Genomic DNA, 26820 nt, shown 5'->3' with positions numbered 1-26820 from the left:
AAAAGCCTTTGGAAGTTTCCACCGGTGCCTCCGGGCTCTCTGGTCACCTCTGAGGCGTCTGGTAACCAGTGAGAGAGTGTGGGTGATGCCGTATATGTTAACAGCAGACCAGTTACCTCATGTCTGAGTCTTGCTGCAACATGAGGTCAGCCCAAGAAACAACAAGTTCGGAAAAGGGGGCGATTCTCTACCCAGTTTTTCCTGAGCTTTGGAGACTTAACGTTTTCTAATGATCTGTGTTTCTCAGCTTTCAAGCGCTTATGGAATTTTTTAAAGAAGTTTCTTTGTACAGACCCGCCATGATGCTAGCCTGGCACGGCAGGGGGTGGGAGTGAGCGACAGAAGCAGGACTGAGAAGCAGAGACCCGCAAAGCAAGAACACTCGTGAAGCCTACCTTTCTACTTCTTCGGGCATCAGAAGGCAGTGCTCCAGGAATCACTGGCCCCTTTACTTCCTTTGTGGGAGAAGAGAGGGACAGCAGCAACAGGGACGACACGTCCCAACACTTTAAGGGACCAGTAATTTGGGGTTCCATGTCAGATAGCTTTGTTGGGAAGACGTTTGAGCACATTCTGACTTGACGTGGGGGAAAGTCCATTCAGGCCATGTGACTCCCCAGGCCTGCTTTCTGGCAGGTCCGTTAACCATCCAAGTCCCCACTAGGATTTCCTACTACAGAGGAGCCCAAGCCACAGACCCTGAAGCCAGACCAGCACCTGCCCCAAAGGCCTAGTCATTTGATAAGGGGGAGGGGCTGGTAACCATGACAGAGGGGCACAGGTAACTAGGGGGCAAAGGAGTGAGCAGGTCATGAAGCAGTGGAGGTCAGAGGCTTGGTATTTTGGGGTACAGGTAACAGGGCAAGAAAGAGTGTGCGTTGCTGTGGCTTTCCTTCTTTCTTTTAAAAAATATTTGTAGATATTGAGGAAGATGTCCCCAAGCAATTAAAGTAAGACGTTTCCAGAAAGGAGCTTATTAGTGGAGCAATTTCCAGGCTGGAGAGGAGATGGAACAAAGTATATATTTGATACAGTGTTGAGCGAAACAGCTAAATAGAAAGTGCTCGGGCTGATAGAAGTTTTCCTGCAGAGGCAAAAATTAAAATCCTATGCGAAGGTTCGAGAAAAAACGTGCCCCAGCATAGTATTGTAATAGTCTAAAGGCCTTTTGAGGAACCTAGACTTAAAACGATTTTCAGCTGGTGTCTAGCTTCGCGTGGTAGCCTCTGGGATCCTGTGTTGGGCGAAGTCTGGCCAGCTGAGACCCCTGCGAGGAGGCCATGTGTCTGGGGACTGGCTGCTCTCAGGACGGGAACTCCCTGCCTTCGAACACGTTATTGTTTCTGGAGACTTACTTCCAACAGATGTTTTGTGCTGAAGCAGTGAGTCCCGTGCTTTGGGGACAGAGGCTGGGGCAGCTGAGTTGAGGCAGGGGCACAGGTGCTCATTCCTTGTGCTTTGTCATCTGTCCTTATGCTGAGGAGGGGGTTGGGGTTCAAACATGTCCACTCTGGCAAGAGGTGAGAGGAAAAGAGCTCAGCTCCTCGGCACAGTGGCGGGAGTGGGGGGGCGGGTACGGTGGGGCTAGGGAGAGTCAACAGAAGAACATGGGAGGCCTCTCATCACTCCAAAGTACCCGGTCTTTCTGGACTTCAATAGAAAAAAGGAAACCTCATAGGATAAGAAGCCTCGGGCATCCAATTCACACTCTCACCAAGGGTGCTTGAGTATTGATTGGGCTTGTCTGGGAGGCGAGCTCTACCTTTAAATGTTAAATAGCAAACTTACATTTTAAAATGTTATTTTTCAGGGTAGAGAAGAGATAGCAATGCCCTGGGTGCCCCCTGTGCCCTGTCTGATGGCCTGACATGCTAGGATTTTTCTGGCTTCCTTGGAGGGGCTTATTCTCCTACCTTGGCTTTTCAGCTGTCCCAGAGAGAGTGGCCGTCCCCTACACCCGTCCTCTGTAACTTCACCCACACTGGGAACGGGAGGAGGATGGTGAGGCGGGGACCGGGGAGGATGCCTGTAGTACTTGGGATGATTCTGGAGTCTCCTAGGGACACCAGGGCTCAGGTGTGCATCTCCCCAGGTGCCTTTCACTGCATGTGGGCAGGACGCCCCCTTGTGGACACCACGTGGACAACCGTCTGTAAACCCCATTTTAAAGCCAAAGCAACTGAGGTCTGGGCTTCAGAAATTGGTGCAAAGGCATACAGCCAGCGGAGGGCATCCTGGTAGCTAAGACCCAGGCCTCCTAAGTCCCATTCTGCATCAGGGCCCACAGCCTCGTGCTCAGAAGTGAGAGGTCCCAAGAGAGACCGTGAGCCAAGCTCCCTTCTCTCCCCTGGGACTTTCCTGTGGAGGGCCAGGCCACTTTCCCCACAGCATTTTCTGTTTTCATTTGTACCAAGAGATAAATGCTTTCTGAAACGTCCCCATGGCCTCCTGGAATGAGACAGATTAAAGCCAAGCCTATCACCACACTAACCCCGTCCTCTCTTCCCGGCGCCGCCCCACACCCTGGACCTGACCGGCGGCTGGGCCAGTATCTCTGTTGGGCACACCCCGATTGGCAGGGGCCGTATTTACCGTCGGAGGGCTGAGGGAAGTGAGATTGGGCTGTCACGAGGCACGGTGGGACCGGGACCCCAGAGGAAGTGACAGCCGTCCGGATTGGCAGTTCAGGCTCAGGGCCCCTGGGGTGGGGGGGAGTTTGGGGTTTCTGGGAGCCCAGAAGGTCCTGGGCTTGGGTGGCCAGAGGAAGGAGAAGGAAAAGGAGTCTTTTTTCCTTTTACAAAAATTCGTGCTCCGTAGGTGTTTCAGAGTCTGACCCGTGAAAAAGGCTAAGACACTGTGTTTTTAAATTGTGGTGGTACTGGAGGAAGAAATATATTGTGTGACAGGGAGACTGAAGAAAAGTATCTATCTTGATTCCCATTTTTAATTTAAACTTAATGGAAAACACATTTCGCGCTCTGTGGCATTCCCCCCAGCAGCCTCTGAGGGCTGGGCAAAGGTGATGGGTCCGGGCAATTAAGCCGGTGAAGTATTATCCCTTCCAGGCCAGGGTCTGACCGGTAAAAGAAAACAGGATTCAGGCACAACAAAAGGCCAGATTTCCCCTGGACTCTGTAGTCAGCGCAGCCTGTGGTTGGAACATAGAGACTGGGTTCCGTGCTCCCTCCTCCCGCCCTGCCCTGCCCTGCAGCCTGGAGACAGGGAGAGCCACAGTCAGCAGGCTGTTGGGCAGGAGACAAAGGCTTTGGCCCCAGAGGCCAGTGGCCAGACCCTTGTCTCCCCTGCTCCAGGTGTCCCAGATGAAGAGCAGGTTGGGCTGGGGGACTGGAATGCTGAAGAAAGCCCCATTGTTGGGGCTCTACCTCACACCTGCAACGCTTCGCTCTGTTCATTTCCATCTTCTTTCAGTTCCCTAATATAATATCCAGTGACAGATGGACTCCAAAATGGAAAATTATTTTTTCCTTATGCTTTCAGTTTTGAGGGGGAGCACTCCATTCTCAGGGACCTCTTTTTGGGGCCCCGAATTAGCATATATATATATATATAATATATATATATATAAAATATATATGGATATGCCTGTGTGCATGCATTAATAACAGTAAATAAGCAAATACATGCACATTTTAATGGAAGTCTGCAGAGTCAAGCAAGAATCATAAATGCATAACCCAAGGAACGATCACAAAGGGAATCCACTCACTTGTATGAGCACCCCAGGTCAAGGTCAAGGAAGAGATCAGAAGCCCCCAGGTACCCTTTCTCTGTCACCTCTCCTCCTTCCTCCCCAGAGGAAACCAACACTGTAGGTGAGTTTCATGTTTCTTAGATTTAGCCTGAGGGCAGCAGGGTCTGCTGGATGGAGAACAGTTTTGTAGATAGACCAGAATGGGAATCCAGCTCCTGGACTTTCTGGCTGTGTGACCCTGAGCAAATTACTTGACTTCTCCGAAGGCTGATGTTCTCGTCTGTAAGAGGAGATGCACGTGATCCTGGCTTCACGGGGCTTATGTAAGGATTAAGTGAGAGAATAGTTATAAAGTGTCTGGTGCTTCCTGCCTGCAGGAGTGTTGGCTTCCCTCCGCCCATCACAGCCTGTTCGCTCGGACAGGATGGTGTCAGGAAAGATTAGGAGCTCATGTTAGCCCCGCAGAGAAAGAGCCTGAAAGCAGGAGGAAAAAAATCCAAAGCCACTGAGGAGGCGGCCAGGCTCCAGGAAGGACCTCTTCATATCAGAACAAGTTCCCGTAAGAACGGCTCCTGGGTGGCTCAGTGGGTTAAGCCTCTGCCTTCCGCCCAGGTCATGGTCTCAGGTCATGGTCTCAGGGTCCTGGGATCGAGCCCTGCATCCCATCCGGCTCTCTGCTCAGCAGGGAGCCTGCTTCCCTCTCTCTGCCTGCCTCTCTGCTTACTTGTGATCTCTCTCTCTGTGAAATAAATAAATAAAACTTTTAAAAAAAAAAAAAAGAAAGAACGAAAGAAAAAGAAAAAGGAAAGCGTGTGTGCTGTGCCATCCTCCGTAGGCCGAAGGACTTGTCAAATAAAAATTGGAGCAGAGGAGGGGATGTTGGTCCCTTGGGAAGGAGACCAGATGCCCTTAACCAGCCCCTCCTTCCAGGAGTGAAACTTGAACCAAGAACGGTCTTCAGGGCAAAATCCTTTTCCTAGGTTACCATGAAATATGTATTTCATGCAAGCTTTGCAGGGGTCAAACGACCCTTTCTCTTGGCTTTCTGGGAGTTTCCTGTGGAATTCGTATGTGCCCAAAGAAGAACTTTCAGCGAGGGGAAAATTTAATAAATGTGGTTTATCTAAGCTTCGTGCTCTCAGCTAAATCTGCAATAATGACTCAGGCAGTTTGCTCTTCTGAGACCATCATTTTTCTTTATTTGCTCCAGCCGTGAGGTTTCAGCCTGAGGGAGAGAATGTCGGGGACAGACAGGCAGACATTCTTGGTCTTACTCTTGAGACTTTTTTTTTCTATTCCCTTGGAACGTTTGGTTCTCTTTCTTAACCTCCTTCCAGTCATGGAGGATTATTTCTTATTGCAGCAGAACCCATTCATAAGTCCAGGTCCAGAGGACACGGCAAATGTTCAGCAAGCCCTTTTATGAAGGGTATATTGTATGTCATTGTGGTGTCTGTGGGAGAAAGGATGTAAAAATAGTAATGATAACAGCTAGCATTTACTGAACACTCACTAGCAACCAAGATCTTTTTTGAGCACTTGACACGTATTATTTTATTCAATCCTCGCAACAACCGTGTTAAGTGGATGTTATTATTAGCCCGTTTTATATATAAGGAGCCCGTGGCTTAGCGAGATTAGGTAAATAGATGGAGGTCACAAAGCTAGTCAGTGGTAAGAGGCAGGTCCAACTTTCGACTGTCATTTGCATAACAACTATAATGAAATGAGGTCCTTTTTATTTTATTTTATTTTTGAAGATTTTATTTATTTGTCAGAGAGAGAGAGCAGAAGCAGGGAGAGCTACAGGCAGAGCAGGTAGAGGGAGAAGCAGGCTCCCCACCAAGCAAGGAGCTCAGCGTGGGACTCCATCCAAGGACCCCAGGATCATGACCCAAGCCGGGCAGACGCCTAACCGACTGAGCCACCCAGGCGTCTGGGTCCTTGATATTTTGAGAATGGACTAACCAAATGCATCTAGTCTCGGGATAGTCCATGTGCGTGACTGTCTTATTTATGTTTTGGGGATTTTTTTGTTTTTTGTTTTTAGATTTTATCTATTTGAGAGAGAGAGGGAGAGCTCATATGAGCAGGGGGGAGGGGTGGAGGGAGAGGGAGAAGCAGGCTCCCTGCTGAGCAGGGAGCCTGATGCGGGGCCCGATCCCAGGACCCTGGGACCATGACCTGAGCCAAAGACAGATGCTTCACAGACTGAGATACCCAGATGCCTGTGGCTGTCTCGTTTCTAAAGCAGTATGCATGTGTCCACACTTTGGCGTACCGTGGTCTTAATATCACCTCCACTCCTCCTCTTTTTTGTTTGGAGCCCTTTCCGGGGCCAGCAGTGACAGTCACCCAAGCCAGAAGCTAGGCAGTTGGGGGATTCTTACAAAATTCTCTCCCCCGTTGTCTCGCCTGGAAGGAACACGTTTTCTCTGAGGCACACAACCAAACGCCCACAGCTGGGTGAGGCAGCAGCTCCGCGCCGGCATCCCTGCCATGACTGGAGACTAAAAATAGGAGCGTCTGACAGCCCATCCCCTGTCCTCAGCCCTGGCACCCAAAGCCACCAGTCTGCACAGAGAAGGGAAATTTTTCAAAGACTTCCCCAGCCTCAAACACCTCTGGCAGGCTTATCGCGTCCTCTGTAAAAGCATATTCCAGCCCCGGTTTTTGAAAGCCCTGCAGAGTTTCCCCCACAAGAATCTCAGGGAGAATTGCAAAAATGCCTCCATTTTTTAACACGAAATTCCTGAATTCTTTTGAAATTAAGGAACCAGCTTAGTTTTAGGGGCAAGGGGGAGTTTTTATATGCAGCAGGAAAAAAAAAAACTGTCATCCCTGAAAATTCCTAGACTAGGGCCTGGTGTGAGTAGTTATGCATTCAAGTTGAATTTTAAGAGACTGGGTAGCAGCCCTCTGGGACGACAGAAAATTCCACGTACCATGCCTCACGTTCAGCTGTATTCTCTTAGTCATTCGCAGGGGAAGGCAAGAGTGGCTGCTGGAACGCCCGCCACCACTCCCCTCTTCCCAACGGCCAACACACTCCCCTCCACCGTCAACGAGTAATATCCAAGCACTTCACCCCACCAGCGAAAGGACCTGTCCGTAAACCCACAGGATATCCTAGCAGGCAGGAATCTTGCAGCTTCTCCTCCAGGGTATGGTAAAACTACGAACTGCAGGCCAAATCTGCCCAAATCTGGCCAACTCTGGCGCATGGACAAAACAAAACAAAAACAAAAAAGAATGTGCAACAGAGACTGTATTTAACCCGCAAAGCCTAAAATATTTACTATCTGGTCTTTTTAAGAAAAGCTTGCCAACTCCGGCTATAGTTTAACTCCTTCCTCTTTCTGCTGAAGAAATCAAAATCTAGACCTACCCACAGTCACACAGTGAGAGTCTCTGTCCTGTGCTCCTGCTGCGACATGGCATGGACACCCAAGAACTCTTCGGAATCATAAACATGGCTCCTGGGGAGGGCTGTGCGCGTCCCGTCCGGAAGTGTCCTGTTCTAACGTACTCTGATGGGAACTCCAGGAATCCAGTACATTTCCCCCAAAACAGATTCCAGTAACTCTCTCGAGGAGCCATCTGTCCCTCTTTCCTAGCCCTTATCCATTCCCCTCCCCGATCCCTTCTCATCCCACGGTCTACTCTTGATCTCAGAAGAACGTCTTGTTACAACCGTCTTCTGCTTTGCCTTGCAGGTTCACTGTTGGCCTATAACACAACCTCCCACACAGACCAATCCTCACGACTGAGTGTCAAAGAAGGTGAGTCAGTTCTCACTGGATTTTCTTCAGAACCAGGCTTGGCACCATTCCGTGCTGTTAAGTCTCGTGTGGGCAGCCCCAAATCTGTGCACTATTAACCTTAAAAATAGAACTGGTGGTTATTTTACCAGAAAAAAAAAATTGGGTTTATTTGGGAATAGCAAAGAATAGAAATTCTGGATAAACAAGTTACGGCAAAACCCGAGGTAAGCCCAGCAGACAAAGGAGAGAAGCGTTATTTTATGGAGAAGGTGGAGGAAGTTGGGAGGAGACGTTTTGAATGGAAGTCCATTGGAGAAAGTAAGAGCTCTGGATAACGACTGTCTCATTGGCTGAGATGCAGGGGTAGCGGATTTCTTACAGGAGAGATGGCAAGGTGCATCTTTCCCTGTTGGGGCCTGTAATTGATGATTCTTTCCTGCTGGAGATTCCTCTGCTGTGGTAGGTCATTGACTCATCAGTTGAAGTCTGTAATTGACAGTTCTTCCTGCAACTGACATGTGAGTGGTAGTGCCCCCCACCCAGGTTCCCCTTTCTGGCCTCCCAACTCATTTTATTGAGGTTTCCCTTTGCTCATTTTCAAGTACCCAATCTCTTGTTTTTTCTAGCATACAAGGCAAGAAGCCAAAGAGCTGCAAAAATAGGGCGAGGTTTTAAAATATCTTATAATAATATCAAAGATAGGACTTGAAGTTGTGACACCATGGAATAAAAAAGGGGTTCCTCTCAGAGCACCACTCCCTTTCAGAGTGAGAAGTCAGGGCTTTCCTTCGTTGAAGATAATGAAATGAAGATTTTTTTTTTTTTTAAGGATTCTTGCAATGCCACATTTTAAGGAGTTTCCTCCCCCACTCACAAATTTTAGCAATGCCAATTCATTGTTAAAGTGGTGATTTGGGGATTTGGTATAGTTTGGTTTGGTTTGCTTGAGAGGGACAGAAAACAACTTCAACAAATGATTTTCTGCTAGTGAGGATTTGATTATAATGGCATTTCTCAGCATCTTATTTATGGAACATTGTGGGGATTTCCTGCTCCAGATTTGTGTTAGAGTCCAGACATTTAAATAAGTGAATAAATAATATGGTACCTGGTTTAAGGGAGGAAAAAATGTTACGTGAAAAAAAGTCTGCCCAAGACAAAAAAAATAATATATATACACACACATATATATTATTTTATATACATATAAATATATATATTATGTATATAATATATATAAATATAAATATACATATTTTATATATATATATTTTTAAAATATATATGTCTCCCTGGAGAAGGGGCATTTTGAGTGGAGGCTTAAACAACAAACCGGAGTACAGCAGGCATGCGATCTTCTTTCCTTGGCTTCCTTTACTACTTCACCACTTTTTCTTTAATGTCCATCTGCTCTCATAGAGAATGAATGGGGGAAGAAGTTCTCCATACAGGTGCCCTGGGGTAGAGCACAGCATAATCTTTCGGAGAAACTTCAAGCTCTTCTAAGGGAAGAGGCTTAGAGACCATTTGGTTGAGAATGCTCATGGGTTATGGCCACACTGTGATCACATAGGACTTTGTGTTTGCTATTAGCAATTTCTAATCAGACGATGACCAGAAAATGTGGGGGAAGGAATATACGACACGGTGAATCTGCTTTTAAACTTTCGTGGTTTCCTTTGCTTCCTCTTCCCTGCCCCCTGCCCATCCCAGGGTCAGTCCTTTTTATGTTACCATTTTCCTTTCCAAATCAGATTTTTTGGATTTTGCCATGAAATACTAAAGTTGTATTGACTCATTCTACAGTCCGAGCCTCATTTTACTTGTTGACCTGTTTAACGTCGTGTTGTAGACGTCTACTATGGAGGGAAGGTATTATAGTGACAGATATTAGACTGGAGGTCCAGGCACATTTGGGTTCATTTGGGGAAATCGCTTCATGCCCTAAATCTTTGTTTCCTGTCGAATAAAAGGACTGAACTAAATCAGGAGGAGTCAAGCCCTGACTCCTGGGCTCTTGGCTTCTAAAGAGAGGTCCTAGAGCCATAGCTGAGAGCTCTGCCTTCATTCAGGGCCCCTCTGTTTGGATCTAGTGTACTTAAGTTCATTTCATTTGCAGACAGGCCTCCAGTTCTTGGAAGGAAGGGGGCGAGAGGAAAGGAAGGACTGGAGGAAGGGAAGGGGAGGAAAGGAGAAGGAAGGGGGATCCTTCAAAGTTCCTTTAGTTCTACAAGCTAACGCCTGCTGGCAACCAGTGCGGCTCTGGGACAGAGCCAATGAGAGAATATCTGGTATTGGGCTTAAAATACAGATTTTCAATTAGAAGCAGGACTGAATTGAGCTGCGTTGATAAGCAACTCATTACTCCTCCAGGGGTCTTCGCTTTCAGCCTCTCACTTGTACCTACCACACTCCCTTTGCTTCCCTTGGCCCTTTTGTATACGGGCGGCTGAGCGTTTGTAATGCCACCGGGCTTATTCAGGCTGATTGCAGGAATAGCTCGCTCTTGCTGGGCAAGCACCCTTAGAAATAAATGAACTGTAGTATCCAGGCAAACGCACACTGCCAGGACCTTATTCAGGTGGTACCGGGCATTTATCTCCCAACATCGGCTCTGGCCTCTAGAGACCATTAAGTCTGTGCTTTGCAGGTGCATCTTTTGTCCCCAGTAAAGCTTTCCACTCGAGCTGTCTTGCTTCTGTGTTGCCTCCCTGCCTCGTGAGGTGGTCCGAATCTGTCTGAAAAGCCTATCATCCACAAAACAAAGTGCATTAGCAAGACAAAGCTAACCAGGCTACTCTCCTTCCCTTTCAACCTGCTTCCCAGATCCCCTCTCTCTCCCTCCCTTTCTCTCTCTCTCTTTCTCTTTCTCTCTCACACGTGCACGCTTTTTCTCTAATAGCTATCTTCATGACTTAAAATATGAAATGGAAAAATAATGAGAAAACCCACTTTAACCTTGGCTCCATCTTGTTTGAACGAGACACATGCATAGCCCCCAAACAAACCCAGAGGACAGGAGCCCCAGAGCTGTGTGTGTGTGTGTGTGTGTGTGTGTGTGGTGCGTTTGTGTGTTGTGCTTCACAAAAGACAGGTGCTGGCATCAAGCACAAAGGAAAGAAGTTGAGGAGATGATGTCTCTTAGTGCTTCTTCAATTCACTTATCAAATTAGAATGCCTTTTGGCTTTAAAATGGCATAATCACCCTTTCAGCTTGTCTCTTGAAAATGATTGCCTTCTCAAAGGGTTATTTGTGCCCAGGAAGTAAGACTTGATTTTAGAAATTAATTTATAACAGTCTTTAAGCCCCTTTAAATCAAGTATTCAATAGTCACACATTGGCCCCAGTTAAAACAGTGGTGCTTTCTTGACCTTTACTTATCAAGGCTAATGCACTTTAAAAAGTACAGTAGGATGGAAGCAATGGTTACCCATTTATAACAGGAGCCACAGCTGTGGTCTAGATAGGATTTTGTAATACCAGAGACGCTTTCACGTGCTCTGTCTCTTCTTCTGACCTGGCAGAGTCCCTGAGAGGTAGCTAAGAACCTCTCCAGTTTGCAGATAAAGTGAGATTCAGCAATATTAAGCCACTCACTGAAGAGCACACAGCTAGACAACAGTGTAGCAAAGACTCAAACCCAGGTTGCAGGGTTCAAAATTTCCTGGCTCCCAGTGGTCTCCCTGACAGCTCAACCCTTTTCGCTGGAGGGCCATGCAGACAATATCTGGCCTAAAGGTTGTCTCAGCAGAGATTTGAAATGTTTCCCATTGTTTGACCCTGACCCCACCATTTTCCCACTCTCCTGTACCCTGTACCATTCTCCATTCCCAAGGATGAATTCAGACGTATCCCCTGCTTGGCACTACCTTCTGGTCTGAACCGCACAGAGAATCACTTAGGGAGTTTTTAAGAGTACTTTAAAGACTTTTTACTTAAGTCTTAAGACTTTTAAGACTACTGGTGCCCTAGAACAAACACTGTATGGCTCTGCTCCCACAAGGCATCTCGAGTGGGCAGATCCTTCGAGACAGAGCGTAGAATGGTGGTTACTGGGCCTGGGAGCAGGGAAGGAGAGGCAGCTGTCATTGAATGGATGCAGTTTCAGTTTGGAAAGATGAAAAAGTTCTGATGGTGCAGGTTACCCAGTCCTTAATGCCACTGAAATGCACACCAAGAAATAGTCAAAATGGTCAGTTCTGTTAGGGATGTTTTATCACAATAAAAAGAAAAAGGAGACATTTAAATTTAAAAAAAATTTAAGGGGCACCTGGGTGGCTCAGTCAGTTAGATGTCTGCCTTCGGCTCAGGTCATGATCTCAGGGTCCTAGAATTGAGCCCCGCATCGAGCTCTCTGCTCAGCAGGGAGTTTGTTTCTCCCTCTCCCCCTGCTTGTGCTCTCTCTCTCTCTCTCTCTGTCAAATGAAGAAAATCTTAAAAAAAATTTTTTAAACACAGATGCCCAGGCCACCGACAGGACCCATTAGTTCAGAATGGCTAGGAGTGACACGTAGACATTGGGAATTTTTTTTTGAAGCTCTCCAGGTTACTGTCATAACCTGCAGCTAAAACCGAGAAGCCCTCTGCTGCAGTGTAGACACAAACTAGAGGGAGGAAAAGGAGACCCAGCTCAGAGCACCCCCAGGTTTTCTTAGAGATACACTGGATGGTTGATCTTGACTTTTCCTGACCCCTAGTGGAGGAGGAACAGGACTTGTTGGTTCACTAATGAAGGTCCGGGTTGAGTGGAGAGACCACGTGATCATGACTTATTCTTTCCATCATCATTGATGATCTTATAATTATTGTTGATTTTGACAAGTTTGTGTTAGCACCTCTCTTCACATCTCAGAAATCCCTCACTTATACGCTCTCATTATATGTATCAAAATAGTAGACGTGGTATTTATTTTGGGAGGGGCAGAGGGAGAGAGAATCCCAGCCGGGCTCCAAGTCCCACCCAGAGCCTGACCCCAGGCTCAATCCCATGACCCTGCGATCCTGATCTGAACCAAAATCAAGAGTCAGATGCCCAACCAGCTGCGCCACCCCAGGAGCCCTGGTACCTCGATTTTCTAGCAAAGACCCTGAGAGTCTGGAAGGTAAGTGGCCTTTCCAAGTACATATGAGTCCCGGAAACAGGACCACTGACTCTCCAAACCTGTTCTCCCTGTCCTCCACGCTGAGGTTGGAGTGTGTTTGGGGGTGCAGGTCAGAGCACCACCTTGATTTTGGGGTACACCCTAGGGCCTCCCAGTGCTCTCCGCTGGAAAATCAGCATGCAATAATCCGCCCATCTCTGCTTGGGAGCTGCTTTGCATGCATAACCCTCATTTCCTTAGCTCCTCACGCTGGATCTGTTTAAATACCTCGGACTCTCCAAATGTCAGAGGATATTGAGCTCCTTGCTTATGAACTCCTAGAACTCATAAAGCTGCCAGGGGCCGGTGTAGCACTGAGCTGCTTGCCCCGGCCGGGAAGGCTTTCCGAATCTGCTGCTGAATGCAAAACCTGAGCATGGGTAGCCCTCTCCAGCAGTTGCCATGGCTAATGGAGAAAAAGTCTGTCTGCTTGCTGAGTACGGGAGGGAGGGAGGGAGCAACTACCTTTCCCCATCCTTTGTTGAGAGACGCCTAACTGGCACTGAAGATCACGCTAACAAGAGCCCCGCTTCTGTCAAGGAGATTTCCAGATGGTAGCCCCCCCCCCCCAACACACACACATAGCAACGGCCCCTTTCTGTAGCCCTTCATTGTTCACCCAGCATTTGCACACCCATTATCTCATATGTGCCTCACAACATCACTGGGAGGCAGCAGGGCTGGTATTATTATTATTCCCATTCTGTAGATAATGAAAACAAGGCCCAGAGAGATTACAGGCTTCCTGGGAAGTCCCCCAGGTCCCAGGGCAGAGCGGGGCTCACACCTAGGTCTCTGGGCTCTTTCTCCCACCACGCTGTTTCTCACATTATCCTCTCGGCATTATTTAGTTCAAGCATCTAATGGTATTTTAAATTTAAACTATTTAAATTATTTGATTAGTGCTCCGAATTTACCCAAGGCAAGTATTCATCTCTTATTTTAACATTATCACATCTTGATTAGAAACTCAAGCTCTGGACTCAGACCCTGGATAAGTCACTTACTTTTGATGCCTTTGTTTCCCCGTGTATAAGTCACTTACTTATACCCTTATACTTATACGTATACAGACATACTTATACATACATACTTATATAGTATACATACATACTTATACATACTTGTACTTATACATATATACTTAGGTGTATGACCCTGGACAAGTCACTTACTTTTGATGCATTAGTTTCCCCCTGTATAAAAGTGAGGACCATTTTAGTACCCCGTTAGGGCTGGGACAGTACTCACCAATCACTTAGCATGGTATCTGACATACCAATAAGTACTCCATGAATTATAGTAATTAGTATTATTATTGCAAAAGAATTAGAATAGTTTTGAGGGTTGACCATTTGCTGACACTGTGCCAAAGGCTGAGAAGCACCATATCATATGGCATGGTGATACCATCAATGAGACAGCCAGGCTGCTTAAAATCTTATTAAGGAGATGCACGGGGACCTCAACGAATAAAATGAAATTGCATATAATCCACTGGAAAAATACATGCTACTTCCAAGAAGTTCTCTGAGAATAATGGAGAGATGAAAAATAGTTCAATGCTAACACTGTGTACCCTGCACCACCCCCCCCCCCCGCCCCACTTTCATGGGACAGAAGAGATGTGAGGCCAGAGAAGACTGGGTCCAGCCAAGACCACACAGGGAGGGAGTGGCAAGTGGCAGAGTTTGAAGTCACTCAGGACCGTAGGAATGGACCAAAATTCTGTGATCCATGCCTTCCTATTTGATCACGTCTTCATTTATTAAGAACCTACCATGTCTGGGACACGAGGCTGAGCCCCAGAAATATGGTGTCCAACCAGCACCTACCGCCAAGGGGCTACGAATCACAGATACTACAGATAAGGCCAGTAAGTCCTTAAATACTGTATACTGGAGTAGGGCGAGTACATAACACTAAATCTTGCCATTCCCCCTGCATTTACATCCTGTTGGGGGTGTCCTTTATGATGGAGTTTTAGAGGTTGGAGCGAAAGATGGGAAGCCTCTGGAGATACGCATCATGACAGTCCTGGGGGTAGATACGGAGACAAGGGGAAGAGAGTCAACCCCAAAGACGCTGGTCAGTGCGACTGGCTCTGTCGTGTACGTGTGGGGGCTGCGGTGCCGGGGACCAGATGGGTTCAGGCTGGGATTGGGGGTTGGGGCCCAGGTGAGCTTCTCTGGGGGGATATGAGCATGGCTTGGGGAAGCACCAAGACCTCAGCGTATGGCAGGGTTATGGGGGGGTGGGAAGCCCTGTGTGGCCTCTTGGTGGCTTATATGAAACTGAAAGAGGGAGTCCAGTGGGGTGTCTCCCTGTGGGCCAGGAAGCTCCACGAAGGAACCCAGAGCCCGGAATTTGCTTCAAATTAATGGGGGCTGGGGAGGGGCGGTAGGTGGGAGTGGAGCTGAAATGAGATTGGCCACGAGTCCATGCTTGTTAAAGCAGGAAAAGGGCCCTCCGGGGTTCCGTAGACTTTCCGCTCTGCTTTTCTATACCTCCAGAATTTTCCATAATTTCAAAGCTGCCTCGAGAAACTTTGTTTTGATGGGGAAAAAAGCAGAGATGGGTTCAGAATATGTGTTCCTAAGGCAATGCGCAGTGTGTGAGGGTGACGTGGGTTCGAGTTCAGCATTTGGGGGACAGTGAGCTTCAGGCAGCATCGTGAGTGGGGTCTCTGTAGGAGGGGAGGATGAGCGTGGTGTTTGGTGTGGGCAGGCCCCGTATAGGGTAGCACACGGGGGATGGGTCTGGAACATGTGTACCCATAGGAAAAGGCCTGTAATACTGTGAGGTAATCTCCTGTTATTTTTAGGGAGTAAAGACCTCTCTTATGTAGCAGGTTATATGGTTCCTCAGGCTCTGTCTGTGTCAACTAACATACACTTAAAAATTTGAGGGTATTAAGGCCTCACAGGAGGGCCTGTTAAGAACTTTGTCATTCTATGTTTTTTCTTTATGATGAAATACCCCTAATCCATTTTTAGCAAAGCCGGGGTGATTGCTGAATGTGTGTGTGTGTGTGTGTGTGTGTGTGTGTTTGTATGTGTGTGTGTGTGTGTGAGAGAGAGAGAGAGAGAGAGAGAGAGCGAGCAAGCTGTTTCTGTGGTCCAAAGGCAAGATTTACAATTCTAGAATAGACAGTAGCTCGCTCTCTCCATTTTATTATTTTTTTTTAACTGTTTTTCTTTGAAATTCCAGAGTTAATGTTTTGTCTGCTTTCGATCTGACCCTCTTTGGAGAGCTGCATGTTTTTGTGTGTGTATGTATGTGTGTGTGTGTGTTCAGCAAAGAGAGATTGAAAGAGCGAGCGAGCGAGCGAGCTGGGAAACAAAGAATGGTTGTCTCCAAACTGTAGCAGGCAGGAAACCCCAATCCCAAGGGAATTTAGCCAGCCAGCCCTGTCCCGGAGTCAGACTCCAGCTCTCTGAATTCAATTTGACAGCTTGTCTGGGACACTTTCTAAGTAACCATTATCCTTCCTTTCTCTTAAGTAAAAGCACTGTTATTTTTTTTCCGTGGGTGTGCTCCGTGTACTGTTATCACACATGTGTGGGTTACACACAGCGACTAGGACATGCTTTCTCTAAATTATTGGAAACACTTAGCCCATTTCCTAAGACAAGTGTAAATTTGTTCCAGAATAACGAGGCCAACGACTTTCAGTATTGTGCCCTTGCTTTGTGGGAGGAAGGTACAGGGGAATTTTGTTGGGACATTTCTTTTTGTCCTTTAGTTGTGGTTAAGGACTGCATTCCCTTATTTGAAGGAGTTTCTCTGTCTCAGGAATAATTCAAAATTATATGTTTTATTCCTTTGAGGATATTCTTTTAAATGTAGTCAAGCAAAGATATCTTCCCATGATCATTCTCCTTGGTGTCTGTGTTTGTTTGATTGATTGATTATTTTAAAGAAAGTGACCACCAGACATCTCCCTGCAGGAGAGAGTTCAGAGGTGCGTGGTGTCAACCATGAGGCCCCCAGGGTTCCTGGGGCAGACACACATGACTAGGGTGACCGTCTAGAGTTCCATGCAGGTGTTTCTCCGTCTTGTCTCCCCCACTTACTCTGATCAGTTGACTTTGCCACCACAGCACAGTGGGATTATGAGCCAAAAGTCAGCCTTTACGTGTGTGTGTGTGTGTGTGTGTGTGTGTGTGTGTGTGTGTGTGTAGGCTGTCCAGGTTCCACTAGGCAGGATCCACAGACACAAGTTCCAGAACAGTCTAGTCTGCTTCTGGGTGCGGGGATGTGACAGCCTTGCCCAGTGGCTCACACCCTTTCTCCCCTGTCTCACCCCCAGTGCAGCCTGTGTCCTAGAAAGTCACATTCTGAAATCTTCCCAGAACCCCACACCCGCCATGCTGTATTTGAATATTTAGTGAAGAAACGTGCCTTGCCCCTTGAGGCCTAGGTCAGACGACATCTCCTCAGTATGGTCATCCCCCTATTCCCACAGTGCTTTGCTTGTACCCACTGTTTTCCCAATTTAGCACTCAACAGATTCTGTCATAGGAGTCTTTTCTCTTGTAAGACTTGGAATATCTCGGAGGTGGGGACTGGGTCTCCGACAAGGCCACTGGGTCGATGGGTGAGAATTATAGGCGAAGTGCCTCAAATTATTCTCCAAGAGCTTACCGTTCAGCTAACGGTTTGTGGTGTTTCCCAATATGAGAGCGATATTTTGGCTTCATCTGCTGCAGGGGGGGCGTGGAACTTGCCTTTTCTGTCTACCTTGCTTCCCATTTCCCCTGTGCTTGACCCCAAGGAGAATCCTCTGAAGCTTCGAGGAGAGGGAAGAACTTACCAGAAGCAGAGTCCAGTCACGAGATGACAGCTCCCCTTCACCCTTTTGGCCCATTTTTTATCAACTCAAACTCCCCTTGGGGGCCCTTCAGAGCTGGGTCCTCTGGTTATATGTTCCCTTGCAAAGAGAGTAGAGGAGCGCCCAGCCAAGGAAAGGTCATATCGCAGGCGAAATGGGCCTCCTGCTCACTTCAACCTTCCGTTCCTTACTGAGAGCTGACACACGCCAAGAACTTTCTATTTGCTTCCTGTTTACACCTCATAGTAACCTTATTTAGTCGGCACGGTTGTTATTCCTCCCTTCACAGCTGAGAAAACTGGGGCACAGAGAGGCTAGCCCCACATCACAAAGCTGGTAGGGAGCCCAGCAGTTACCGCCCACCCACCGGGGACAAGTGTCCACAGTTGCTTCATCTAGTCCAGACATGACCCGACGGAAGGGCGCACTTCTTCCAGGCAGCGGATGTCACCTAGCTGCTGAGAGGATGTGGGGAGACTCATCCATTCCGGCTAAGGTCTGAAAAAATCAGGGACCTGACTGGATGTACTCAGCGTTTGTGTTTCCAGAAGCATGTGAGGTAGTTTCACGGTCGACCCCTTCATTATCGTGCCTTATCGTTTATATGACATTGCCCGTTCTTCTATGTTCCGTAAGACACTTAAAAGAATAAAGGGAAAAAAGAAGAGATTTAGAAAAGGGAGTTATATTGAGTAACACTCTATCAATCAATGAGGATTGCAGTAAACTTAATTTCTTTTTAATTTATCTTTTTTAAAATTTAAATTCAGTTAATTAGCACATACTGTATTATTAGTTTCAGAGGTAGAGTTCAGTGATTCATCAGTTGCATAGCACACCCAGTGCTCATGACATCACGTGCCCTCCTTAATACCCCTCCCCCAGTTACCCCATCCCCAATCCCCCTCCCCCCAGCAATCCTCAGTTTGTGTCCTATGGTTAAGAGTCTCTTATGGTTTGTCTCCCTCTCTGATTTCGTCTTCTTTTATCTTTCCTTCCCTTCCCCTATGCTCTTCTGTTTTGAAAACTTAATTTTTACAACGAGGGAGGATAGACACCTATCCACCATCCACCTATCCACCTATCCACAAGCTAGTTGTGAAGTGTCCCTCACGTTGCAACGGGTAAGCTCATTGCCTCTGTAAGCTTCATGGACCCACGGTGCTCAAGGAGGAGAAAGAGGGTTGTGAGGGTTTTGAAGACACATGCCAGGATGCTCCAGCCACCCCAGACCACACAGGAGCCCACAGCCTCCTCCAAGCCTGTGTGCCCGTGCTGGGCGAAGGAGCCCACAAGGAAGTCAGAGTTGAGATTTGCATTCTTAGAATAAGTGCCTTCCAATGTTTCTGACCTCTTGTCCCCAGACACCACCCCCACCCTTGAGAGCCGGAGCTTTATTTGAATACTGAAAGGAGAAGAAATGTGCCTTCCTTGCTCGGCATGGTCACCCTTTCTGCCACCACAGTGTTGGCCTCATCCTGTCCCTCTGCCGGAAGACATTCAGGCCCCTAGTCCTGTTTCTGGCTGCTTACACATTCCCCCAGCTTTGGCCTTCCTGCCCTCTTTGGGTATGTCTTTTTTCTTTATGTCTTTATGTTTATTGAAACTGCTCTGAGGTGCTCCTGGAGAAATCCAGAACCCGGTAGGCACCAGCTTGTCCTGCAACATTAATGATGATGACAATGAATGGATGAGCTCTGCTGCATTTTAATAGGAGAAAATGGCTTTAAGTAAGCCTAGGAGGTGGGGGGTGGGGGTTGGGCAAGGCTGTGGGAAAGGTATTTGGAGGCCACTTGACCTCCAGAGCACCCTTCCAATCCTTCAGCCAGACACCGATCCACCCCGCCCACCAGGGAGGGCCCTCTCATGACAGAGCTGGGGGGAGGGGTGGGGTGCAGCTCTCACCACTGTTAATGCTAGTTTCCCAGTAGCATTTCACACTTACTAAGTGGACCATTTGAGTTTTGAATTTCCAATTCATCTCCAGATTCTTGACTATTACTACTTCAGGCCCCTCATCTCTACCGAATTTCACTTTGACTCAGACATTTCATCCCATTCCAGATAACAGAGCTAAGACTCAAAGTGAAATTGGCCTGGGTTAATGTAACTCCATTTCTATTGCCATGTGGTCTTGGTTTGTAATAGAAGCTAGAAGTGACCTCTTTTGGCTGTTTTAAGTAGTGAGGTCCCAAAGTACTTGGGAAAGAAAATCTTAGGTCCACAAGGGCTCCAGGGGATCTGTTGGTGGCCACCTCAACACACAATGTTTCAAATGCATTTGTTTTGCAAAATATACCGATAGAGAAATCATACAGGGAGGTTGTTTGAGGGGATGGTATTTCCAGTATTTCCAAATACTGGAAAGTATTTGAAAGAAGCTTGCTTAGTCTCATACTTATAAACCAGATTCTATCATCTATCTATCTATCTATCTATCTAATCTATTTATCCCTCTATCTGGAGAAAGAGAGAAGTTTCTCTCCTTCCAGATAAAGGTGTAGAGGTTTGGTGAAAAACCAAGGCATTGATAGTATCATTTGTTATTTTAATATAAAAACTTTAACCAAGTTCTTTTTATAAATGTTAACAACTTACTCTTTTTAGAGAAGCCCCTATTTAAGAAAATAAAGGACTTATTTCTCATGAGTTATCCTTTTGAAGAACATTAAGTCTTTGAGGAAGAAATACTGTAGTTAAAAACACTAACCAGGACTCATGTGGGATTTTCCTCTCTCATCTCAGGGATCTGTGAGCTCCCACCTGGGAGGATCAAGAAAAAGTTTAAACATGCCTCTTTGATAAAATTCAAATTCTTGTGTCAGCCACACTCTAAAGAAAAAGTGGTAATTAAGCGGGATTTTTACTTTGTCTAACAAAATTTAACATACCTTTAAAAAACCAATTCAAGTCCTGCCTTTAAGATATTTCTTCATTACTCGCAAAGACTACAATCTCTTCGCAAAGCCCCACCACATTCACAAGCTATCTGTGAACCTAATGACCTAATTACAAGGTTACCTCGTAGTCTTTAATTGTGAGTTTCATCCTGCGTCCTTTTTTTCCTAGCCCTGTAGATATTCCGTGAATAACCAGTTGACAGATTCACTGGGAAAAAAATTTTAGTCTTTGACACTTTAATTAAATATTTCCCCAATCCTTCTGCTTCACTAAAAGAAAGAACCAAAAGAAATTGGCTTCGGTGGACACAGGAAGATTAACTTCCTATTTCCAAAGAATTAAACTCGAACAAGGGAGCAGCTATAATTCTATAGGACACTTTGGAGTATATAAAGCATTTTCACATACATGATCTCATTTCTCCTCAGTAGAACCCTGTGGGCATTAAAGGAGTCATTTGGTTTTCCAAACTCTTAAATTTAGAAGAATCATCCCTTCCCCCACCCAGGTACCTACCTTTTCCAGATAGTTTAACTGAGATTCAGACAGATTAAGTCACTTGCTTTTCATTCATGCCGCTGGTAACCAGCAGAGATGGGAAGCAAATCAGGGAGTTCTGAACCCCAATCCTGAATTCTTCCCGTTGCAACGAGCTGTTTCCCTGCTTGGACGAGATTAAAGAGAAATTACGGAATTCCTTCTAATGAAAATCTTTAGGCACCCTTACGAACACCACAAACAACCATATTATGCTTGGTAAGATTTGGGTATCACTCTTCCAAAGAGATGAAAATCATTCTTCATGTAATTTTGAAAAATCTTTGAGCTTAAAAAGTCTTTGGCCTGCCTATAAAATAATTATCAGCCCTGCCCAATATCCTAGAGGAGTTTAGAGAATGGCAGTTTTTATGCTATGAGTCATACTTTCAATTTCTATTAAAATTCTTATATGGCCACATATGCTTTCTCTCAGGCTCTGGGCCTCCAGGCCTGTGCTAATTTGCATGTCTGGTTTAGATAATGTCTGAGGTCTCTTCCAGTCTGAAAAGAAGCCTCTGATTCTGTTATATAAGTGAGATCGCATTCCACCTACCAAGAATTGGTGGTTCTTTTTCTTTAAAACTGCTGTGTTTTTGTCATGTGGATGCAGGACTCAGGAATGGAAGCATTTCGTGCTTACCTACCTGGCCACGAAGATGGAGTACTCTTTAATGATGACCTGACCTGTCCATTCTTCCCACGCTGACCCCAGAGAATCGCCCTTTCCTGCATTTCTGATGCAGCTCAACAGGCAGATCATAGGGCAGTGTTGGGATTTTAAGTTTCTTGATCTGAACGGCAACCCTAAATCAGTGTGAGGGGAAGACCTCAGGGTTGCCAGTTAGCCTGATTCTAAGTCTGCAGAAACTGGGGAACCCTTTACTAGACCAGACTCATCTAACCACTTACTGTCCTCACCCCAAAAAGCCAAAAAGATACTGTCGGGTTTTTTTCACTTATTTTGTTGTCTTCCAACTTCGAGTAATTCTTACTAAAGAAAGAGCTAATAAAAAGGCATCGGCTTTCCAGGAGGGCTTTCAGATCAATGTAGGGTGAGCCGGCGGTCATTCCTCTTGAGAAAATATGGTGCTAGGGAGAGCTCTGTTCTCACATCATTAGACTGGTCAAGTCTGTGCTCCAATTAGATATTTTTGGTGAGGCCCTCCCCATCCCAGTACTGCCTGGCCCTGCTTTCAGTGTTTTCTCTTTTCCCATGGCTCTCACCACCTTCTCATATACAATGTAGTTTACTGTTTGTTTTGAATGTAAGTCCCACAGAGCAGGAATGTTCATCTAGCCATCATTGTGTTCCCAGCGCACAGAGCAGTATCTGGATTGATAGTAGACATTCAATAAAATGTGGCTGAATGAATGTACCATGGGATCAGAGATATTGATTAAGTCCAATAAGCTAATGTTGGGGAGGGGAAGAATCTTGAGGTGGGCACGGGAAAGAAAGTGATTAAGACACAGTCCCTGTCTTCCAAAAGATCATCATCAAGCAAGCAAGATATGTGCACAGAGAACTACACGAGAACAGGGCCAGGCAATAAACATCAGACTATCACCAGGGAGCCTCGACCTGCAGACCTTGAAAAGAAAAGGGTGCAAAAGCTGATTTGTGGAGCAGACACAGGAGCGTACCCCTTGTGGCCAGAGCAAGTGAGGACAACCTCACTGTGAAGGTGTCAGGGCTGGCCGTTCAGATTGGGGAGCAGAGGGGGTCGAACACAAGACCACCTCTCCTTTCTCCTCAAGCCCTGTTACTTAAATGAACTTTCAAGTTTCTTTTCCCTACTTGGAATCCTTTTAAACCTGAGGTGGATTTGACCAAAAAGCCTGCGCTTTAGTTATGTCTACATGGCCCAATGCGGAGGGGAATTTGGGCAAACACCCAATTAATCTAGTCAGTATGAATTGCTTTTCCACATAAGGCTGGCCCCAAAATCCCACTTTGAGGCCTTATCAAAATAAATAGGTCATTTAGACTTCGGTGTCGTTCAGACACAGAGCCCCTGGGAGACACAAAGTGAAGGAAGGGTCCGGGCTCAGCAGGGAGCCTTGCGTGACTGTGGCAAGGTTGTGCCTGGCGAATGGGCCACTCACCCTTCCAAACTTTTCATATTTAAAAACCATCCATTTTTTTCAAGCATTTTTCTCGTATGCCTTTTTTTTCCCCCTTCGCACATATAATAATCTTAAACAGTACCTCCATTATACTCCACACAGCGGGGCTGGTGCTGAGGCTGAGGGGCTGTTTGGATTCCAGGACAAGATCCTTGAGCAAAGGAAATCTGATCCAGGATGTTTTTTTTTCTGTGAGTTCCAAGTTTGAGGAAAGCCTTCCCTAGATATTTCCCTCCTCCTGAGTCTCAGTGGACGCCAAGATCCTCTGCTGCTCTTTGGAACATAAGATACTCCTGAGGTGAAGGCTGGCCTGCCCCTATAGCATGAGTTGAAATGAGGTGAGGGGACACAGCTCCGAACACTGGGTCCAGCTAGGCAGGGACTGGGGGAGCTGGCAGTTGGGTGGACGCTGGACTCTTACTCCCTGAGCCTACTCTACTGCAGGCGGCCCGCGGCCACAGCCCCCCACTGTCTTCCAGGGCCGAGTCTCTCAAACCAGGGCCCAGCCAACCCACTTCTCGTGGGCCACACGTGATTCCCTTGGGAGATCACTGATTCAGGAGCACAGCAGTGGAACCATTTCTTCCCTTTGGTGGCTTCTCTCCCTTTTCAAGGCCTTCCTCGATGAACTTTTTTTTTTTTAAAGATGTATTTATTTATTTATTTGACAGAGAGAAAGATCACAAGTAAGCAGAGGGGCAGGCGGTGGGGGGGGGGGGAAGCAGGCTCCCCACTGAGCAGAGAGCCCGATGTGGAGCTCCATCCCAGGACCCTGAGATCATGACCTGAGCCGAAGGCAGAGGCTTTAACCCACTGAGCCACCCAGGCGCCCCCCTCGATGAACTTTTTAACCTTGACTTACCAAGAGAAACCGTTGAGAGATGTCAGGAAGAGAGAATAAACGACACGTCTACGGTGTAGATTTGGAAGTTGCTGCTCATCACATGTGGAATCACTCCTCAAGGCGGTCCTCTAAAGCATTTGTTGCCCGCTCTTATAGAGAAGGAGAATCTGAGGTTCAACAGAGTAATGATTTGGCCAAGATCACTCAGCAGAGTAGAGGACAGAGCTGGGGTCTGAACCCAGGGCTCCGTGACTCTCACCCCCCACAGGGGTGTCCTGCCCCCCCACCCAAACAGCTGCTGCTCAGGTCCTAGGTGCCTGTGCTTCTGAAGTGGGAGGCCAGGCCGGAAGTTCAGATACCTGGCTTAGTCACTGGCAGGCATTGTAGAAGAGATGGTGGCAGACAAGAAGCTGGCCCGAGGTGGGGGCCAGGAAGGTTCAGGAAGCAGAGCAGGCTTTCACAGGTTGGACGGGTTGCCAGCGTCACAAGCAACACAAAGGGAAGTCCAGAGGAAAGCAGTGTGAGTCAGGTTGTTGGCCAGTAGGAACTTCTCCTCAGAGACTGGGCCTGCCAGAAGATGAGGACCTCAGAGGGAGAAGGGGCTTTGGAGGCTCGTCTGGCCCAAACATCTACTGACAACAAACATGGCCGCTCCCCTACGTTCTTCCCTGTGAGCGGCTAGGAGATATAACTTCCTCCAGGCGGGCTGGACCTTCTCTTGGGCAGTTCAGGGCTCTGGGTCTCCTGTGGTATCCTCCTGCTTTCCAGAGAGGAAGTCTAGATCTGACTGAGCAGGAGAAGCCTTGTCCATTCTTCAGCTGAAAGGTCTACATTCAGAAGCTGGACTTTCCAAGGATAAACATGGTTAGGTGCTGCCAGCTCTTTCAGCAGCAACCAGAAATTCGATGAGAAGGTTCAGGGAAAATTCATTTTTTTTCCATCAAGTAATTGAGAGCACAGCCTGTGTCGTAAGGGATCAAGAGAGAGGCGTTTGTGTGCTGGCCCCCAGTGAGGTCATGACAAAGTAGAGAGCTGCGTGTTCACTGGGACATGAGGCCTTCACACAGCCAACCGTGGGCGTCAGAGCAGAAAGAAGGTTTCTCCTGAGTCAGTTGGCCAGATTTCTAGAACCCGTTTAAAAGCTTCACACAGAAACTGAGTTAACACTGTGGGATGTCTATGAGAAGGTCATGTCCAGAAAAAGCTTTCTCCTTCCAAGAGGAACTTTTCAGAAAAAAAAAAAAAAAAAAAATCTCCATGTTCATAGTTCTGTACTGAGAGGCCATTTTGTGTCCAATTCAGCCATGTTGAGCATCACATAATGGCGATACTAGATACTATTTGGGCCATTACATATGTGAAGCTGAATTATCTACAATGCCCAGCAGGGCCCAGATTCTCCAGAATGAGCCTCTGTTCTCTCTTTGCTTTGGCAAAAATTGATCTCAGGACTGCCAGAAACCATGAACTCCAGCTGGAGCCCTTTGGGCGACTTCTCTGAGAAGTAGTCACAATGAGATGTGTCATCTTAATATTCTATAAAGCCAGGGAGTGTCAGCTCACCAAAGTGAAAAGAGAGCTCGTCAGAGTCAGAGTGATTTTTCTGCCGATAAAGCCATTTGCCACCACATGGAAGATCATCAACTGGTTTTCTGGTCCTTAACGGTCACTTTTTTGAACCTTGTCTTCTCTGCTGCTACCTTAAGCTTGTCTTTTCAGAAGATATTTCTCAGAAAGCAGAAGCATGCACCATACTGGGGTGCTGTGGGGTGGGGGTGGGAGGATCAGTGCACACTCAGGCGGCTGCGTGGACCGGACTCAGGCCATCAGAGAACTCTCCCTGTGCCAACCGGCAGCAGGGGCTCTGATGTACCCAGGCATCAGGCCCCAGGAGGGCTGGTGTTGGTGCAGAAATGTGAGCCACTGGGTTAACTCCCAGGTCCAGGTTTTTCAAATTGGGATATAGACATATATCTGTTTGTCTGTCTGGGACGGGAACTGCCACACTGCTAAGTTTTCTCTAAATGTGTGGTGTCCACTCCTTGACTTCCCTATGGGGACAAGGTTTTAGCCTATGCCTTATTATATGTGCAATGTTGTTCATCATGTCTCAAGGGCATCCAGAATGAATATGGCCTATACACCTCATCACCTGGTCTTAAAACACCTAGGAGACTTCAGTGGGGAGAAGTCAGGGGAGGGGCCTTGAATTCTGTTCAACTAGTGAAATGGTGAAAAATAAGAAGAAGTGGGTATACTTAGCAAGAACAAAATATTGGCCTGTCTATTCATTCATTCAACAAATAATTATCGTGCCCCTGCTCTGTGTGGGGCACTGTTCTAGGGGCTTGGTTAGACCAGGGAATGGAAGAAAGACTGCTACTCTTGCAGAACTGGCATTCAGGTAGGAGATGCAGACTATAAGAAACAACCGTGAGTTAGTGATTAAATTTGGTGATAAAGTAGACAAATAAGTACAGCGTAGCAAGGGAGTCAGGAGGAGGGGAGGGGAAATGAACATGTATTTGGTAGGGTTAGCAAACCCATGTCTCTGGGGCTAATCATTTTTTAGGTGCATAATAATGATGTCAATAATAATATTATTTGACAGCATGTACCGAGGCTGAGTCTGTGCTCTCACTGGGACAGGCGTTTACTTGTCTATCTCGTTTTATCCACAAGGCTACCCTGGTTCTTCAGCTCTCTGAGGCTGAGGGCCAGACCTTGGTTCTTGGCCTTGGTCTTCTCCAGTATCATGCTTTGTCTTTGCCATAGGACTCACTCCCAAAACACTGGTCTTCACTGAAATGTTACATGTAGCAGCTGTCCCCCTGACCCCCAGTGCCCATGGAGTGTATTTGTTAAACTCCTCAGTAAACAGACCCAGGACGTCCTTTGTAGACCCAGTACCTGTGGTGGAATTTTCTGTGTAGGTAGATGGGAATGAAAAAACAAA

General features: G+C 46.9%; 1 protein-coding gene across 1 annotated transcript in view; it reads left to right on the top strand.

Annotated features, from left to right (window-relative positions):
- The window catches only part of FLI1 (Fli-1 proto-oncogene, ETS transcription factor), a 114586-nt gene that overhangs the window by 77053 nt on the left and 10713 nt on the right, over positions 1-26820 (top strand). Inside the window, exon 5 of the mRNA XM_080816692.1 lies at positions 7429-7494. Within this exon, the coding sequence (XP_080672818.1) occupies positions 7429-7494 (66 nt within the window). The remainder of the gene's footprint in view (positions 1-7428; positions 7495-26820) is intronic.

The sequence above is a fragment of the Martes martes genome (genome assembly GCF_963455335.1).
Source record: "Martes martes genome assembly, chromosome: 10".
In the NCBI taxonomy this organism is placed as follows: domain Eukaryota; kingdom Metazoa; phylum Chordata; class Mammalia; order Carnivora; family Mustelidae; genus Martes; species Martes martes.
This window is presented reverse-complemented; position numbering and strand designations above follow the sequence as displayed.